The sequence below is a fragment of the Chrysochloris asiatica genome, unplaced genomic scaffold, assembly GCF_000296735.1.
Source record: "Chrysochloris asiatica unplaced genomic scaffold, ChrAsi1.0 scaffold00040, whole genome shotgun sequence".
NCBI lineage: Eukaryota > Metazoa > Chordata > Mammalia > Afrosoricida > Chrysochloridae > Chrysochloris > Chrysochloris asiatica.
Window position 1 is genome coordinate 17,411,164 of NW_006408558.1, and position 17,211 is coordinate 17,428,374.

Genomic DNA, 17,211 nt, shown 5'->3' on the forward strand with positions numbered 1-17,211 from the left:
GAGGCTGAGGCACGTGGAGGCCTTCCCAGGGTCACAGCCTGGGATCTGTTGTCCAGACTCGGAACCAGACCTTTTGCTCCCAACTCTGGGCTGGAGAATCTCACCCCCTTCACCTTAGAGACGACTTCCCAAATCCTGCTTCCCCTCCCGCCCTGACCCCTGCATTAAATCATTTGGCATGCGTGGTCAGAGCATTCTGTATTCTCGGTTGGGGTTGGGGGCCTTGGGGACAGTCCCTGCCTCAGCCCTGTGGTGGCCCCAAAGCTCTGCTCAATGCGGCTGCATCCCAGGGGATGGTGACACAGATTGAGTGGCTAGACTGAGGGGACCTGGACCTCCTGCTTTGTTTTGATGTTCATACCAAAAACAAAACCAACCCCACTGCTGTAGAGCTGATTCTGTCTCAGGATCCTAAAGGACAGCGTAGGACTGTCCCTTAGGGCTTCCGAGACTGCAATCTTAAATCTTTTTGGCAGTAGACAGTCTCAGTTTTCTCCCTTGCAGTTAGCAGGCCTACATTTAACCCACAGTGCCACCAGCGCACCTTCCTGTTTGTTGTTGTTGTTAAGTGCCATTGAGTCAGTTCCGACCCATAGCGACCCTGTACAAAGTCTGTAAATTTTTATGGGAACAGAAAGCCTCATCTTTCTCCCGCGGAGCGGCTGGTAGTTTCAAACTGCTGACCTTAAGGTTCACAGCCCGATTCGTAACCACTACGCTATCAAAGCCAGGAAAGCAGGGCCACCCCCTGCCACTCCACGTGTAGCTAAAGTAAGCAGCCTGAGGTTGGCCCTGGAGGAGTTCCGGTAGGAAAGGTAGAGGGCCCCAGCGAAAGTGCCCACCGGTGTAATTTGGGAATCCGATGAGAGTGAATGAGGAAACAGAGCTTCCTAGAGAAAGCACCATTTAAGCACTGGACTGCTAACTTAAAGATCGGCGGTTCAAACCCACCAACTGCTCCTTGGAAGCCCTATACAGAGTCGTAATGAGTCGGAATCCACTAGACGGCACTTAACAACAAAGGAAGGAATAGGAACGGCGAGAGGGAATAGGGGAAAGGAGTTTCAAGTCGCGGGAGAAAGGCGGGACAAAGGCCAGGACGGCGGGAGCTGGACTGGAAAACAAGGCTAGAGGCTGCGCGCCACCCAGCGGAGCCGCGGGGAAGGAACCCGTGAGCCCGACTCTGCACACCTTTTGAAGGACAGACACTGCTAAGGGCGAGGGGATACAGGGTCTCAACAGCCAGAGACCCGAGTCCAGCACACCGCGATCTGAAGGACCGGGTCTGGTCGCCCGGTTTTCCGCGGCCGGAATAGTTCTATGAACTCGCAGTTCCAGCCACTCTCCCACCGCCTTCACTTCAGGCTCCGCCCCGCCCCAGGACCGTAGGACCACGCCCTTTCCAGGCCCGCCCCCGCCTCCCGCAACTCTTCAGTCATTTCCATTGGAGCCTCTGTTATAGGCCCCGCCCCTCCCTCCGATTTCCTTTCAGGCCCCGCCCCGACGCCATCTCACTGTTATTACGGAATTTAACCCGGGCTCCCGCGCGACCCCGCCCCATCCACAGACCTCGCTCTGCCCCGGAGGCTCACGTGGTGGGCGGGGAGGGCGGAGCCTCCAGACCCAACTCCGCCGTGGCGGTGCCCTGGGTGTCCCGGCCGCGTGCTGGCCGGACATGGTGCTTGACAATCTGTCCGCGGAGGTCGAACGGCGCTGCCGGCAGCTGCTGGCGGGGGCCACTGCCCGGTACCGAGCGCAGGCCGCAGCGGCTGCCGTGCTCGTGCCGTTGTGTTTGGTGCGCGGGGTCCCGGGGCTGCTCTACACGCTGCGATCCAGACGCATGACTGGAAAGCACAAGGGCGAGGTCAGGTACACGGCCGGGACGTCCTCTCTGAGTCGGAGGGAGCTGCCGGGCTCTCCGCGACTCAGTTTCTGTCTTTGTAAAATGGGTCTGTGAGCTACCGCGCCTCTCCTTCCACCTCGGGCTGGGGACACCACAGAGCTGTTTCCCTCCTTCTAAAAGGCAGGACCCCATTCCTTACTGGCCAATGTGGGTTCCAAACTCCAGGAACCAAGGACACACCGGGCTGTAGGGTCTCAAGTCCCTACCCCATCCCAGTAGGAAATTGGGGGTACCCTAGGGTCAATAACCACTGGGACCACCGTAGACCCCATTTAAGGTATCTCAGCTGTAGGTTCCTCTTGCCCCAAATACTAGGTCACATCTCACCTTGCACAACTTGGGCTGAGAGGGGATCTAGCTGTCATCATCCGTACCAGGGAAGTAAACTGACTCTCCAGCGGTCATGTGACTTGCCTTCAGTCTCACAACAAACAAAGATAAAGACAGAAGATGGTTCCAGTGCGCCCCTTCACCACTACCGCTGCAAAGACCAGAGCCCATGCCCCTGTCCCTCCGTGGCCCTAACAACCCGAGGATTCTTCTCCTGTATCTTCTCAGTTTCCCAGGTGGCAAGTGTGACCCCACTGACCAGGACGTGGTGCACACGGCCCTGCGGGAGACCCTGGAGGAGCTGGGCCTGGTGGTACCTGAGCAGCACGTGTGGGGGATCCTGCACCCTGTGCACAACCAGGTGAGCCCACCACACCAGGCCCGGAGACCACCGTCTGCCAGATCCCATGAGTGCTGCTGTGACCTGTGTCTGTGCTGGGCTAGAAGGCGGGACCCCAGGGACAAGGGGAGGGGCCCTAGATGCCATCAGGGCTAGAGGTTGGCTCCCAACCTGCCTGACATGCACTTAATTCATACCTGCATCAGCCCTTGGCGGCGGGCATTTCTAGCCACCATTGTGGCAAAGAGCCCCGTGGCACAGTAGGTTAAGCAGCTAGCTGCTGACTAATCAGTGATTAGAACCTACCAGTCATTCCTCAGGACAAAGATAAGCTGTCTGCTTCCACAAAGATGCCAACACCCTATGGGACAGTTCTGTTCTGTCCTGTTCGGTGGCTATAAGTTTGAGTTGGACTTGACTGCAATGGATTTGTTTTTGTGTGTGTGACAGATATGGAAACTGAGGCTCAGGTCAGTGGAGGGTGGTCCAAGAGCTAAGGGGTGAGTCACAGCTTAGTGGGTGAAGTTCGAGGAAGGGCTCACAGGGTAGACTGCGACTGAGCAGGGTCTGGAATAACAGAGGGAATTTGGGGGTAGTGAAAGGTAAGGGCAGGCTGATCTAAGTCGGGGGAACAGTCTAGAAAGAACCAGAGACCTATACTGGTCCAGTACAGAGGGGTTTCAAGTCAGTTGGCAGGGCTGGGTGAATGTGGCCTCCAGAAGGCAAGGGGGATCTTCTCCCAGGTTCTCCTCCCCGAGTCCAAGACCCTTACCTGCTCTGACATTTGCCCTCCTCCTGCCCAGCAAAAGACCACCGTGATACCTGTGCTTGCCAGTGTGGGCCCCATGGATCCTCAGAGTCTCAGGCCCAACCCAGAGGAGGTGAGCAGGGAGTCCTGGGGGTCAGGGGTGTTCCAGCAGGTGGCAGCAGTTTGTCCTCTGTCTAACCCCCCTGCCTCTTGCCCACAGGTGGATGAAGTGTTTGTCCTGCCGCTGGCCCACCTGCTGCAGGCTCAGAACCAAGGTTATACTCACTTCTGCCAACACGGTCACTACCGCTACACACTGCCTGTCTTCTTGCATGGGCCACACCGCATCTGGGGGCTCACCGCTGTCATCACGGAGTTTGCCCTGCAGCTGCTGGCACCGGACACCTACCAGCCTCGCCTGGCCGGCTTCAGGATACCCAGGAGCTAAGGGCCCGGTTCCCAGCAGCTCCTGCCTTCTCCAGCCAGTGGGGTTCCACTTCAGGACTGAATAAAGAACCATTCCCAAATCTGGCGTCTGCTCCTTCCATACCTTGGCCCTGACCCCGAGTGGAACCTCTCACTGTTGTTAGCTCAGTGGGGGTGTTTGTTGAGTGCTTACTATGTGGCTGGGGCTGGATCCACTTCCCTCATTTACCCTCAGTAGCCCTGAGAGGCAGGGCCGACGCTGCTCCCAGGTTGGGGAAGATGGACACCTTGCCTGAGGTCACCCCAAGCTTGGATTTGAACCAGGTCTCTGATTCCAGAGCCCAACCTCCCAGGTGTTGTGTTTTTCTTCCCGCTTTTTTGCTGAGGGATACCAGAAATCCAACCAGCAGTAATGGGAAGCAGCACCCTGGAATGGATTGTAAAGCTCTAATACATTGACCACCTACTGAGGACACATCTGAGAACCAGCCAGATGCTGCCCCGTCCTTGAGGATGGAGGGTGCTTGCAGTCTGGGGAGACCTTGGGCCAATTACTTGTTGTTGTTGTTAAGTGCCATCGAGTCGGTTCCGACCCATAGCGACCCTGTACAGGATTTCCGAGGGTGTAAATCTTTACGGGAGTAGAAAGCCTCATCTTTCTCCCGCGGAGCGGCTGGTAGTTTTGAACTGCTGACCTTAAGGTTCGCAGCCCGATTCGTAACCACTACGCTACCAGAGCTGATTATATATTGAATGTTATATAGATAATAGTTAATGATTACTGTTCTCAAGTGCTGTCAAGTCGTTCTGACTCATAGCGACCCTGTTCAGGGTTTCTGAGGAGCGACTGGTGGGTTTGAACCACTGACCTTAAGGTTAGCCATCCAGTGCTTATCCTACCTACAGTGCCACACCAAGAGTCCATGCAAAAACGAATTAAGTGCCTCTCAGTCGGTTCTGACTCATAGCAACCCAGTATAGGGTTTCCAAGGAGCAGCTGGTGAGTTTCAGTCATCGACATTGTGATTCAAACTGAGCTTGCATGCTTTATCCAATAGCATCACACCAGGACTACAATACATACAAATATAAACATTTCACAAATTTGTGTGTCAAATTTGCAAGCTTACAAAACGCAGGGATGTGGTAACTTCCGGGTTCTCTCCTCTTGTACTTTCTACTGCGCTGGCCTCATCCCTACTCCAGAGGATATGAGAGATGAGGAGGGTCAGTTCTAGGACGGCATTGGTACCAGCTTCCCATCAACAGAAAACTGGCCAGTCTAACCCACAATTGCACTTCATTGGTGTACCTTAGATCACATGCCCTCTGAAATCCATTAGTTGGAGTGTTGGATCCACAGGACTGGAGGTACTACGCATGCCTGGGAATGAGGATGAGACCCTCTGGATTGAGTAGGGAAAAGGTGGCCCCAAAAGTGTGGCACTGTGGGTTAATGTACCAGACTGCAAAGCCATTAGAACTGCCTGGTCAGCAGTTCAAGCTCACCAGCTACCCCTTGGAAACCCTATACAGGGTCCCTATGGGTCTGAGTTGACTCAATGGCACTAAATAACAAAGGACTATTAGAGGGGTGAGGATGGGGAAAGGATGCTGCTGGGCAGGTAAGGCCAGCCACAGTGGCTACAGGGAGGGATCTTGACACTGAAGGTAACCAAGACCATCCAGGTAAAAGATCAGAGGGTGTAGTCCAGGAAGGAGCAAACTCCTTTGTGAATGTGAACCCCACTGTGTGTGTTCAAGGAATCCAGCAAAGCAATGTGGAAATGGGATGGGCAGTAGAGGGGAGCAGGGCACCGGCCACAGGAAAAAGCCACAGAGAAGGTTTTATTCTAAGCTCTGTGTGCACGCGAAGTGCTCTTATTCACAATTTTAAAGTTTGAGCTGGCTGAGGTCAGGCTCCTCCCCGCCGAGGCCCATCTCAACCCTTTCCGCACAAGGTCACTGCCCTAGCTCCCCATGGCCCCTCTTCCATGGTCCGGCCCCTCCTCCCCAACCCCCCTCACCAGACATCTCCTTCACACCCACCCCTCCCTTGTCCCCACGCCACATTCGTCACCTCTGGCCTTCAGGGCCACATGATGGTGGTAAAAATAACTCCCTTTGACAGAATGTGTGAAGGGGGGCGTGAACGGGGTTAGAGTGGGAGGCTGAGCCCCAGCACTAGGGAGGGGCTCCGGAGGGAAGGTTGGGAGGTGCCACGTGCCCTGGGCTTGGGTACGGCCCCCACCCCGCGGGCTCCTGGGGCCCCCATCGAACGCACTGAGGTTCACACAGGTCACCTCGTCACGACTCTGCAGCCCAAACGCACACCCACTTTAGGAACGGACTGAACCGGTGGAAGGGGTTTTCAGAGCGGTGAGTGACCCAGCCGGCCTTACACCAACCCCACCGGGCCGCAGGCTGGAGCGCCCCCACTTCATTCCTAGTCCCGTGCCACTGTGACCCCGCGCTCTGTCTGCAGGTCCCGGCGTATTTGGCGATGCCCCGTCGTCCCGTCCCGACGGTAGGGTCCCTTGCCCTGCCACCAGGCCCGCGGGGTTCGCTCTGAGCTGCTGATGTCAGTGTCTCCATGGCGGCCCCGGCGGCAGCGGGCTGGCGGCGGCCACAACGCGTCAGCATGCAGGAACACATGGCCATCGACGTGAGCCCGGGCCCCATCCGGCCCATCCGCCTCATCTCCGACTACTTCCCGCACTTCTACCCCTTCGCCGAGCCCGTCCGGCGAGCCCCCGGCCCGCGCCCCGTAGCCCCCGCCACTGGCCCTGCAGCCCAGTTCCATCCTAACCTGGAGGCAGAGAGCGACTCGGACGACAGCGGTGAGAGGGGCTAGGGTGGGCCTGGGTGCCTGGTCTGGTGGGTGGAGGGCGCGCTGGGAGCCGGGTGGGACTGACCTACTTGCCACCTGCTCTCAGCTGGCCTGGGCACGCTGGAATTCACACTGCTTTTCGACGAGGACAACAGTGCCCTGCACTGCACGGCCCACCGTGCCAAGGTGAGGATGGCTTGGGGACCCTAGGCCACCGGCTGGGTCACCGGCCTGCCCACACCCACTGTCTGTAACCAGGGCCTCAAGCCACCAGCCTCCGGCTCTGTGGACACCTATGTCAAGGCCAATCTGCTTCCGGGCGCCAGCAAGGTGAGGGTAGGACCCAGACCCCCATCACTATCCCTCAACCACACTCAGCCCAGAGCCCCCTATTGCTGAGATGTGTGAGCTGTTGTTAAGTGCTGTCAAGTCAGTTCTGACCCATATTGACCCTGCATAGAGTTCCCAAGGAGCTGCTGGTCAGCTTGAACTAGGACGCCCTATCAGGGAGGCTGGGAGGGTGGACCAGGGTGGGTGTTGATCTGTCTTCTTCCTCCAGGCCAGCCAGCTGCGCACGCGCACAGTGAGGGGCACTCGGGGTCCAGTCTGGGAAGAGACGCTAACCTATCATGGCTTTACCCGCCAGGATGCGGGGCGCAAGACCCTGCGGTGAGGACTGGTGTCCCTGTGGGGCAGGGGCAGGGGGGATGGGGGGCACCTCGCCTGGCCAGGACTGACCAAGATGGCCACCAGGCTGTGTGTGTGCGAGGACCCTCGACTGCGGCGACGTCGGCGGGCACCCCCCCTTGGGGAGCTGCGGGTGCCCCTGAGGAAGCTGGTGCCCAACCGTGCTCGGAGCTTCGACGTCTGTCTGGAGAAGCGAAGGCTGGTGAGTTAGGCTGGGGCCCCCAGGAGAGGAGTCACACATCAGCTGGGGAGCTGGAGTCAGGGATGGGATCTGGGCAGTGTCTTGCCAAAGTGACTTTGGGGGGGGGGGGTCTCTGCTCTTTCAGACCAAAAGGCCCAAGAGTTTGGACACAGCCCGAGGCATGTCTGTATATGAGGAGGTGGGTCTGAGCTGGTGGGGGTGGGCTGGCCAGGGTGTGTCTGTGAGCCAAGCTCAAGTGAGCTGGGCAGGTCTGGGGGTGGTGGGCAGGGGGCGTAGAGGCCATCTTTCTCATAGGACCTGTAAGCTCCCCAACAAGAACTGAGGGCAACCGCCCCCGTGGCCCCAGGGAAACGCAGGACACAGAACCTGCAGAGGGCAGAGCTCAGAGCCACTGGAAAACAGATCCAGACAGTCCCAGAGGTCTCCCCTCCTGAATTAGGTGGCCTGGAGAGGGTGGAGAAGAAACAGGGGTTAGGGGCTCCTCAGCTGCTGGGTCTGCCTCTGGGGTCATGTGACTGGCAGCACCAGACAAGCCCTTGTCTGGGGGGCAGTGGGGCAACTGTTTGTCCTGCTGTAGCCCCATCAGACCCCCAGTGGCACCTGCAAGGCCCATGGGAGCGCCCTGCTCCCCTCCCCTCCAGACTGAGAGCCTGGTACTATCGCCCCCTAATGCAGCTATGTGTTGTTGCAGCGCCTGCTGCTCAAGCCCAGGCTGACTGCGCCCACGCCCACTGAGGTGGAGCACTCAGTGGCACCCACTTCCTGTGCCTAAGCCTGTGATGAGGGTTCAGAGTACTTCTCCATCAGGAATTGGGGGCAGGGGGCCAAGCTCTCTGCCAATGGAACCATAGTTCAGAAGTGGAGAGGGGTGCCCCTGACGTCATCTTCTTAGGGAGCACCAGGGGCCAGGTTGTAGAAAAGGACAATCAGTCTGATCCCCAGGCAGAGGAGGCAAAGTAGTGCAGTGCGGGTGATGTGGGAATGCTGGGCCCATGTGACTCCCATGACTCAGGACGAAGGGTGGGCACCCAGGCCATGTGGTGCTCAGAGACCATCAGTCCCCAGACCCCATAGCTCCTGGGACAGTGACCATCTTTGGACCGGGAACTGTGCAAGGACGTCATTGGTCTGCCCAGATGGGTAGGTGAGTGGATGGTGGGCGCGAAGGACTGCTGTTGATGGATGGCCCTGGTCCCACCCACAGGAGATGGAGGCAGAGGAGGCTGGGGATGAGCGGGGGCGCATTCTGCTGTCTCTCTGCTACAGCTCCCAGAGGGGCGGCCTGCTGGTGGGCATCCTGCGCTGCACCCACCTCGCCCCAATGGACGCCAACGGCTACTCGGACCCCTTTGTCCGCCTGTGAGTGACCACCTGGGAAGCAGGTGGGCACAGGGGCAGAGCCCCTCCACCTCTCCAGGGACACACCTGACCTGACCCCTGCTCCCCATCAGTTTTCTGCATCCCAATGTGGGGAAGAAATCCAAGTACAAGACCAGTGTTCGCAAGAAGACCCTGAATCCCGAGTTCAATGAGGTCAGCTGGGCCAGAGGGGCAGTAGTCTCAGCTGCAGGGGGGAAGAGGCCAGCATCCCACCTGTCAACTGTCCCCCTGATTGACCAGCATCTCCTCTTCCTCCCACCTGTGACCCCTTCCCCGCAGGAATTCTTCTACGCAGGCCGCCGGGAGGAGCTGGCTCAGAAGACGCTGCTGGTAACTGTCTGGGACTATGATCTGGGCACGGCCGATGACTTCATTGGTGAGTGGGCTCTGAGGGCCAGGCCTGGAGGCCCCAGGAGTCCCCGGCCAGCCCTGACCCTTGCCCTCTACTCCAGGTGGAGTACAGCTGAGCAGCCGTGCCAGCGGGGACCGTCTGTGGCACTGGTGTGAGTGTCTGGGCCACAGTGACCACCGGCTGGAGGTGTGGCACCCGCTGGACGGCGTGCCCCTCCAGCTCAGCGACTAGCTGGGTCTACCCCAGGCCACAGTGGACCAGCCAGCTCCTGGGAACCAGGACCCGTCTGCCCCAGGACCCATGAGCCCTCGTCCTGGTCTTGGGGGCTTTCCTCCCTCCCCACTTTGAAGTCCACCCCACCATCCAACCTGCAAGTAAAAATAAACACCTGTCCCCAGCCAACACCTGTCCTTTCTATGCCGTGGGACGGCCACAGCCCCTGCCCACTGAGGCCAGCTCAGAAGCTCAGCCACAGGGACTGGTTGGGGCTGCAGTGCTGAATGCCCAAGCCCAGCCCCGTGCCCCCACTGAGCGCCACGCTGCACCGAGTCACTTGTGACCCGGGAGATGGTGCCAGGATGACAGTGGGGTGGCAGGGGAGCAGAGCCTGAGATGCGGCATCAGGAGAGGCAGGACTCTCGCCCATTTTATTGTCAGTTTCTAGAAGAACAGGGTGAACTCATAAGGCAGCCTGCCGGGCCGGGTGTTCCTGGGCAAACCGCTGCATCCGCTCCTCGAGCTCAGGCCGGAAGTGTCGGATCAGACCCTAGGGGAAGGGGCACAGTGTGAGGCAGCTCTGGGTACCCCCTGGGCTCTTGCACCCCCAGTGCCATCCAGCTGGCGGTGGGTACCTGTACAGGCCAGGCGGCCCCGTCACCCAGGGCGCAGATGGTGTGGCCCTCAATCTGTTTGCTGATCTCCCACAGGGAGTCGATCTCGGCTGGCCTAGCGTCACCCCTCACAAAGCGTGCCATCACCTTGTTCATCCAGTCCACACCTGCAGTCACATGGAGAGGGGCCTGATGGTCTCCCCCGCCGGGGTGAGGGTCATGGGGTGGGGCTAAGAAGGACCTGGTGGTTTCTCCCACTGGGGTAAGGGTCATGGGGGTGGGGCCAAGAGGGGCCTGGTGGTCTCCCTCACCAGGGTGAGGGCCATGAGGGTGGGGCTAAAAGAAGCCCCCTAGCAGGCTGGAGACAGCAGCTGTTTGTTCAGGGCTGGTGCCCAAGGTGGGACAAAGTGGGACAAGGGAAGGCCCTACTGGCCCGGGCACCCACCCTCACGGCACGGGGTGCACTGGCCACAGCTCTCGTGCTTGTAGAACTCAATGAGGCGGGCGATGGCTTTCACGATGTCCGTCTGGGGTGACAAGGGGCTCAAGGTCAGGGAGCCAGTCCCCCTCCCCAGTTCTGAATCTCCCCACGCAGCCCAGTGAGCCCCACCTCTACCCCTGGCACACCTGGGTTTCAGAGAAGGCCAGGCAGGGGCAGCAGGCACGAAGGCAGGCATGAGGTGAGGCTTACCGAGCGATCCATGACAATGACCGCAGCTGTGCCCAGGCCTGTCTGTGCCTGCACCAGTCCATCGAAGTCCATCAGCACCGTCTCGCACACGGACTTAGGGATGAGGGGGGTAGACGAGCCACCGGGGATCACAGCCAGGAGGTTGTCCCAGCCTCCCGTGACACCTCCTGGGGCCCCGGTCAGTCCCCAAAAGGATGGATGGTCAGTGCTGAGGCCAGCACACTGAGCAGCCTGAACAGGACCAGGCCTGTCAGCAGCGCCCGTCCTGAGGCCCCCACCCACCCGCCTGGCCTCGGACCTCACCCGCGTGCTTCTCAATCAGCTCCTTCAGCGGCACTGACATCTCCTCCTCTACGGTGCATGGGTGGTTGACGTGACCCGAGATATTGAAGAGTTTGGTGCCTGAGTTGCGCTCCCGCCCAAAGCTGGCAAACCAGGCACCCCCACGGCGGCAGATGGTGGGGGACACAGACACCGTCTCCACATTGGCAACGGTGGTGGGGCAGCCAAACACACCTGCAGGGCAACAGGCAGAGACCCTGTCCTTTCCTCCCTGCACCATCTTGTCCCGGGCTGGACCCCAAGCCCAGCAGGAGATGCATCTGGCTTGTTCCCCATCGAGCCTCAATCCCACACCAGCCAGCGCAGAGGGAAAGTTATAGTCGAGCTTGAACGGTTGGAGGAGACATGGGAATTGACCGTGGGGGCTGAGGCAGGATGAGGGCTGTGGGGGGCCCTGGGGAGTCTGGGGTTCTGTAATCGTAGATGCTTGTCCCATAGCATCTGGCCCTAGCCCGGGAGGTGCTCAGAACAGCAATGAAGGTTCAGTGGGGGCCTGAAGGCGGCTTGGAAAGCCCACAGGAATGGTGGAGGTGAAACCTCGGGGTCAGGGCGGGCCTCACCCACATCGGCCGGAAAGGGTGGCTTCAGGCGGGGCTTGCCCTGTTTGCCCTCGATGGACTCGATGAGAGCTGTCTCCTCCCCGCAGATGTAGGCTCCGGCCCCACGCACCACGAACACATCAAAATCGTACTCAGAGCCACAGGCGTTCTTGCCAATCAGGCCTGCCTCGTAGGCCTCTCGGATGGCCACCTGTGGGAGAGGGGTACGAGGGCGTCAGCCCTGAAAGTCCAGGAAGGAGGGAGTGAGAAAGTGTGGGGGTAGGCAGGTGGCAGGTGGGGTAGAAGGCCCTGAGTGCCAGACACTGTGCATGGGGGCATATGGGGCTTGGTAAGCCTACCAGACACCCAGGGCCAAAGCTCCTGGACAACAGCAGATAACATCTGGGGAGACTGCAATTTCACAATGTGCACATCACTCCTGTAATAACACTAAGTGGCAGAGTGTGGCGCTGTAGGATAAGCACTGGACAGCTAACTGCAAGGTTGGAGGTTCAAACCCACCAGCCACTCCTTGGACACCGTATGCAGGGTGACTAAGAGTTGGAACCAATGCCACAGCACTTTAACAACAGGACAAGTGATCAAAGTATATGATTTTAAAAAGAAAGAATTGAAGGAAATAACTTTTTCAACAAGCAGTTGAAAACAGTTTCTCTAGATGAGAGATCTGGGGAGGGTCTTCTATTTGTTTGTTTTTTCTCCCCCTGTGGTTTTCTGTTTCTCTGACACAGTATTTCTTATTTCCATAGTAGGCAGAAGACCCTCAAGGTTCAATTTTTGGTTTAACACTCCCCCCCCCCCCCTCCAATGTTTGGAGCCAAAGGAAAGCACTGTGACTTTGGCCCTAGACCAGGAACCACAGGCATCACCAAACTAAGACTTACTGAAATGTCCCCTTGGTCCTTCTGCAGGAAAAATGCCCTGGCCCATGCCCACTCCAGGACTCTGCTGGTAACTTCAGGGGCCTTGGAGATCTCCACCTCGAGGCTCTGGAGCATGAAGGCCATGCCCAGAGGAGGCGGCTTTGAGGACCAGGTCCCACCCATGATACACACACATAGTCACCACTCTCCCAGTTCCACCGCTGAGAGAACAACTGTGCTGGTGAGCCAGGTGGGTGTGAACACCTAGACCTTCTCGTGGGGAGGCCCCACGTCTGCCCACCTGCAGATTGGAAGCTTCATTGTAGAATTCCCCTCGAATGTAGATGTAGGCAGCACGGGCGCCCATGGCTCGACCCCCAACCAGGCAGCCTTCCACCAGCTTGTGGGGATCGTGGCGCATGATCTCCCGGTCCTTGCAGGTGCCCGGCTCCCCCTCGTCTGCATTCACCACCAGGTACTTGGGCCTGTGGGGTCAGCAGGTCAGTCAGGCTACGGGCCCACTAGGGCCGGATTCTCAACCCCAGGCCGTTCTCACTCAATCCAGGGAGGCCTCAAAGACGTCACCTTCAACCACCCATCCCTTTCTTCCCTCCCAAGATGTTCCTGGGGACCTCGGGGTCTCATGACCAATGACAGGGAGCACACTGCCTGTTCCACCTCTGGTTGGCTATGAATACAGGAAAGGGCTTTCCCCTGCCCAGTCTCCCCTGTGCTTTGCTCTGAGGGCCCCAATTCTGCACTCTTCACCTAGAGTCTTCCTCAACCTCTCACATGTCTGGGCCAAAAGGAAGTACAGTAACTAATGATTATTTGCTTCCGTGGATGGGCCAACATGCTAACCAAATGCTGAAGGCTGTCTCTTGAATCCCCACACAACATTGTTAAGCCCATTTACAAGGTTTAAGGCTATCGGATTAGAAGGCAGAGTTGGGATTTGAATAAGTAAGTTGGCCTGCGTCACAATCCTGGTGAGTGCTACACTTCCATCTCCTCTGAGGCAGACTAGGAAGACTGTGAGTCCATCCATTAATACTCTGGGAGCATGTTCCCACCTCAATCACTCTTAGCTTCTAAGGAAACAGTCCAAAGGCCCAGACAAGCCCCAGCCACCCCCAGGGCTCTCCTGCAGGCCCAGCCTCTAGCACATACCTGCCATCCGAGGGCTTGTTCATGAAGCTCCATTTGAGGCCGGTGGGGAAGCCAGCACCTCCGCGGCCACGCAAGCCTGACGTCTTGATCTCACCCAGGATCCAGTCAGGCCCCTTGAGCAGGATCTCTTTCGTCTTGTACCAGTCACCTCGACTCTGGGCTCCTTTCAGCCTGGACAGAGTAGGGAGGGCAGTGAAGGGGAGGCCCAGCCCTGGAGCCCACCAGGCTACAGGCACCCTCTCACCTCCAGTCGTGGCGGCCATACAGGTTGGTGAAGATGCGGTCTTCATCCTTCAGTGAGCCAAATGAGGTTTTCTTGGGCGCTGTCTGGAGAGACAGAAGAGTCAGGAGGCCTGCAGAAGTCTGGGGCGCCAATGGGGCCCCCTGCTTAGGAGAGGCTGGGTTGGGAGAACAGGGACCTCCGGCTCCAAACTCTTCCTGCCACCGTAAGTACCACCACCACAGTGTCAACACTTCCTGCTGACCCGGTGCTGGGCTCAGCATTCTACAACGGAACTCCCTAGCACCCTTACATCCACCCTAAGATAGAAACACCTTCTTCCAGTTTACAAAGGAGGTACGGGACTCTCAAAGAAAAAGGTATAGAAAGATCACACGGACGAAGGCAGCAGATGGAATCTGAATCCAGGTATGTATGTGACTAAAGCCCACTCCAGAGCTATGTCCCCGTGTCATGGTTCTCCTGCTGGACCACAACCTGCGTTAGCCCAGGGGCCTCATCTTACTAAGTCTGCATTAGGGCAGCATGTGTTTACTGAAGGGAGAGAAACCGTTCACGGGACTGGAACACAGAGGGGATGACGGAGGCCCACTAGGGCTAAAACTAAGGAGCGGTACCCAGTGGGTGTAACACAACTGAGAGCTTGGGGACCTAACTTTCAGCCTTCCGTTCCCTCAGGCACTTCACAGCCGCTACAGGGGGGCAGAGCACTGGCTGGGGTCCCGGGAGGTGCACACGCTCCCCAAAGCTGTTTTCTGCAAATGCATCATGGGGCATGACCCCTTTGTCATGCCCTGCAAGGCCAGGGCAAGGAGGGAATGAGACAGAGACGCCACCTGCAAAGTTCCTTTCCGCTACCCTGCGAGGCTGTTAAATAGGGGACGTCAGGGAGACCGAGGGCTCGGGACAGCGGAAGGACCTGCTCCCTTTCGACAACCAGGCCGGAGCAGCAACCTGCCTGCCGGGCCTGGGCACTAGAGACGACAAACTCAAGGGACGGCTCGCGCAGATCGGCATCGCGTCCGGCTCGCGGACACCCTTTGCCCGAGCCAGGCCGGGCCTCACCGTGTCGCCGCTGAAACGCACAGACACTCGTGCGGGGAGCGACCCGCCAAGCAGCCGCCGCGCCGCCAGCATCACGGGGGCTAGCCCGGTCACCTCCCGCTGTCACCTTCACGCCGGTAGAGCAGAAGAGCCAGCGCGAAGGAGACGCAAGGGGGCGCACAGGAAAAACGTCACGCACCCCGGCGCGGGCGGCGGACGCATGCGTTCCCGCGCCTCTCGGGCCCCTCACAGGCTCTGCCTTCTGGAACAGGGCGGGCCGAGATATCGGACGTAACCTGTCGGCGCTGTGGCTTCTGGAAGATGTAGTTCCACCTGCTCCAGTCCCGTGTGCCTCCCTCTGCTGGCTTCACTATGGTTTTGCTCTTTTGCCATGGGCTTTGCTTCTTAGTGGTCCCTTCTGGGCCTCAGCCTTTCAGCTCCCTGGTGAGAAAACCTCATTTTTTCACCTTCGGCTGGAGCTTGTTATTTCCCACTTCCTACAGTTAGGGAGCTCTGGTAGCGTAGTGATTACGAATCGGGCTGCGAACCTTAAGGTCAGCGGTTCGAAACTACCAGCCGCTCCGCGGGAGAAAGATGAGGCTTTCTACTCCCGTAAAGATTTACACCCTCGGAAACCCTATACAGGGTCGCTATGGGTCGGAACCGACTCGATGGCACATAACAACAACAACAACAGTTAGGGACCTCTGGTAGCGTAGTGATTACGAATCGGGCTGCGAACCACAAGGTCAGCAGTTCGAAACTACCAGCCATTCTGCGGGAGAAAGATGAGGCTTCCTGCTCCTGTAAAGATTTACAGCCTCGGAAACCCTGGACAGGGTCGCTATGGGTCGGAACCGACTCCACAGCACATAACAACAACAGTTATGGTATGTAGTGAGCACCTGCTGTGTACTTGAGTGTTCATGGGGAAGGATCGTGTTGGTCACGTTGCAATTATTCTGACCCTCCCAACCTGTAGCGGAGCCTGGACGCATCTCTGTGCTCAGGGAAGGTTGCTTATTAGCCCCACTGAGTGAGAATAAGTGTGAAGCTGAGGAAGGGCAGAGGAAGAAGATGCTCAGCCGTGGGCCCTGCAGAACGCTCCCACCCATTCCATCCTCTGCCCTGGTCGGCGCTTAGCGTGGTTTCCTGCTGATACAGGCGAGAAAAGAGACCGTATCTTCAAAGATATAAAAATATTATGTTGCTGTTTTTAAGTGTCGTCGAGTCGATTCTCACTCATGCTGACTATGTATAGGGTTTCTTAGGAGCTGCTGGTGGATTTGAGCAGTGACCTTGTGGTTGGCAGTCCGGTGCTTATCCTACAGCGTCACAGTCTTTTTAAAGTCTTAAACAAAATAAACACAAGACAAAGACAACATAGATAATCCAGGTGTGGAAAGCCTATGCAGAGATGCCGTAATGAGTTTCCAAAGTTCTAGCTCCACATGGTGACCTTTTATAAAAGGGCACAGAGAACAACGACATCTCCCACAGCTATGACTGAAGGCAGCCAGTCATGCTTTACGAGGCGCTGGGCTTCAGGAAACCAGGGAGGGGTCTATTGCTATTGGAAAGCTTACAGGCTGAGGCTAGGGTCATGACGTCACAACTAAGTGACCATTAAGGGGTGTGTCCAGGAATGTTCCTGTGAGTGCTGGCTGGGAGAAGTGACCTCACAACCTAGTGCCAGTCCCGGGCTAAATACACACCATGTCCTTTATCTTCCCACCAGCCGGAACCTAGAGCGATAAGCTCCTGTTTTTAGGTTAATTCTAACTCCTAACCCCCAGAACAATGAGACAATTAAATACTACACTCCAGGTTTTAAAATTGGTATTGTAGGGCCATCTCTCTGACCTCGGTTACCTTTGAAGGGAGAGGAAAGACAATCACCAGCATCAACCACCCAAAGCAGACGCTCTGAGGCAGAGGTCAGACATACCTTCTCTCTCTAACCTTTTTACCAATTCTGACACTAACTTTCTACTTCCCAGCCGAGTTCAATAAGTCCTAGAAATGGCCACACAGAACCCAGAGACCATACTCATGATTATGGGGTTAATTACAGAAGTTGTTGTTGTCAGGTGCCATCGAGTCAGAACCGACTCATAGCGATCCCATGCACAGCACAACGAAACAATGTCCGATCCTGGGCCAACCTCACTACCGCCGTCACACTTGACGCCATCAATGATGCCACCTGGCTGATCCATCTCGTTGGGGGTCTTCCTCTTTTTCTCTGACCCTCCACCTTACCCAGCATGAC

At 57.6% G+C, this 17,211-nt stretch overlaps 3 protein-coding genes across 3 annotated transcripts; 2 read left to right on the forward strand and 1 right to left on the reverse strand.

Annotated features, from left to right (window-relative positions):
* The first annotated feature begins 1,675 nt into the window (after positions 1-1,675).
* On the forward strand, positions 1,676-3,769 carry NUDT8 (nudix (nucleoside diphosphate linked moiety X)-type motif 8). The gene is made up of 4 exons (XM_006861054.1): positions 1,676-1,869; positions 2,462-2,594; positions 3,377-3,454; positions 3,542-3,769. Exons 1-4 carry the CDS (start codon positions 1,676-1,678, stop codon positions 3,767-3,769), a joined length of 633 nt encoding a protein of 210 aa, XP_006861116.1.
* A 2,571-nt stretch (positions 3,770-6,340) lies between these two features.
* Positions 6,341-9,429, forward strand: LOC102812502 (double C2-like domain-containing protein gamma-like). Its single transcript, XM_006861055.1, has 10 exons — positions 6,341-6,587; positions 6,684-6,763; positions 6,836-6,907; positions 7,137-7,246; positions 7,331-7,466; positions 7,591-7,644; positions 8,671-8,825; positions 8,918-8,999; positions 9,126-9,222; positions 9,299-9,429. The coding sequence occupies exons 1-10, from the start codon at positions 6,341-6,343 to the stop codon at positions 9,427-9,429; spliced, it is 1,164 nt and encodes a 387-aa protein (XP_006861117.1).
* Positions 9,430-9,877: 448 nt separating this feature from the next.
* Positions 9,878-15,140, reverse strand: NDUFV1 (NADH dehydrogenase (ubiquinone) flavoprotein 1, 51kDa). The gene is made up of 10 exons (XM_006861056.1): positions 14,961-15,140; positions 13,899-13,981; positions 13,655-13,825; positions 12,786-12,969; positions 11,622-11,811; positions 11,023-11,235; positions 10,720-10,886; positions 10,474-10,555; positions 10,050-10,195; positions 9,878-9,964 (listed from the first exon to the last, which is right to left on the reverse strand). The coding sequence occupies exons 1-10, from the start codon at positions 15,030-15,032 to the stop codon at positions 9,878-9,880; spliced, it is 1,395 nt and encodes a 464-aa protein (XP_006861118.1). The 5' UTR covers positions 15,033-15,140.
* Between the last annotated feature and the right edge of the window lie 2,071 nt (positions 15,141-17,211).

Coding starts and splice junctions, on each gene's coding strand:
- NUDT8 (XM_006861054.1), top strand. CDS start 1,676: ATGGTGCTTGACAATCTGTCCGCGGAGGTCGAACGGCGCTGCCGGCAG. Junction 2,595..3,376: donor TGCACCCTGTGCACAACCAG/GTGAGCCCACCA, acceptor CCTCCTGCCCAG/CAAAAGACCACCGTGATACC. Junction 3,455..3,541: donor TCAGGCCCAACCCAGAGGAG/GTGAGCAGGGAG, acceptor TCTTGCCCACAG/GTGGATGAAGTGTTTGTCCT.
- LOC102812502 (XM_006861055.1), top strand. CDS start 6,341: ATGGCGGCCCCGGCGGCAGCGGGCTGGCGGCGGCCACAACGCGTCAGC. Junction 6,588..6,683: donor GAGCGACTCGGACGACAGCG/GTGAGAGGGGCT, acceptor ACCTGCTCTCAG/CTGGCCTGGGCACGCTGGAA. Junction 8,826..8,917: donor TCGGACCCCTTTGTCCGCCT/GTGAGTGACCAC, acceptor GCTCCCCATCAG/TTTTCTGCATCCCAATGTGG.
- NDUFV1 (XM_006861056.1), bottom strand. CDS start 15,032: ATGCTGGCGGCGCGGCGGCTGCTTGGCGGGTCGCTCCCCGCACGAGTG. Junction 10,556..10,719: donor TCATTGTCATGGATCGCTCG/GTAAGCCTCACC, acceptor TTGTCACCCCAG/ACGGACATCGTGAAAGCCAT. Junction 9,965..10,049: donor GGGCCGCCTGGCCTGTACAG/GTACCCACCGCC, acceptor CCCTTCCCCTAG/GGTCTGATCCGACACTTCCG.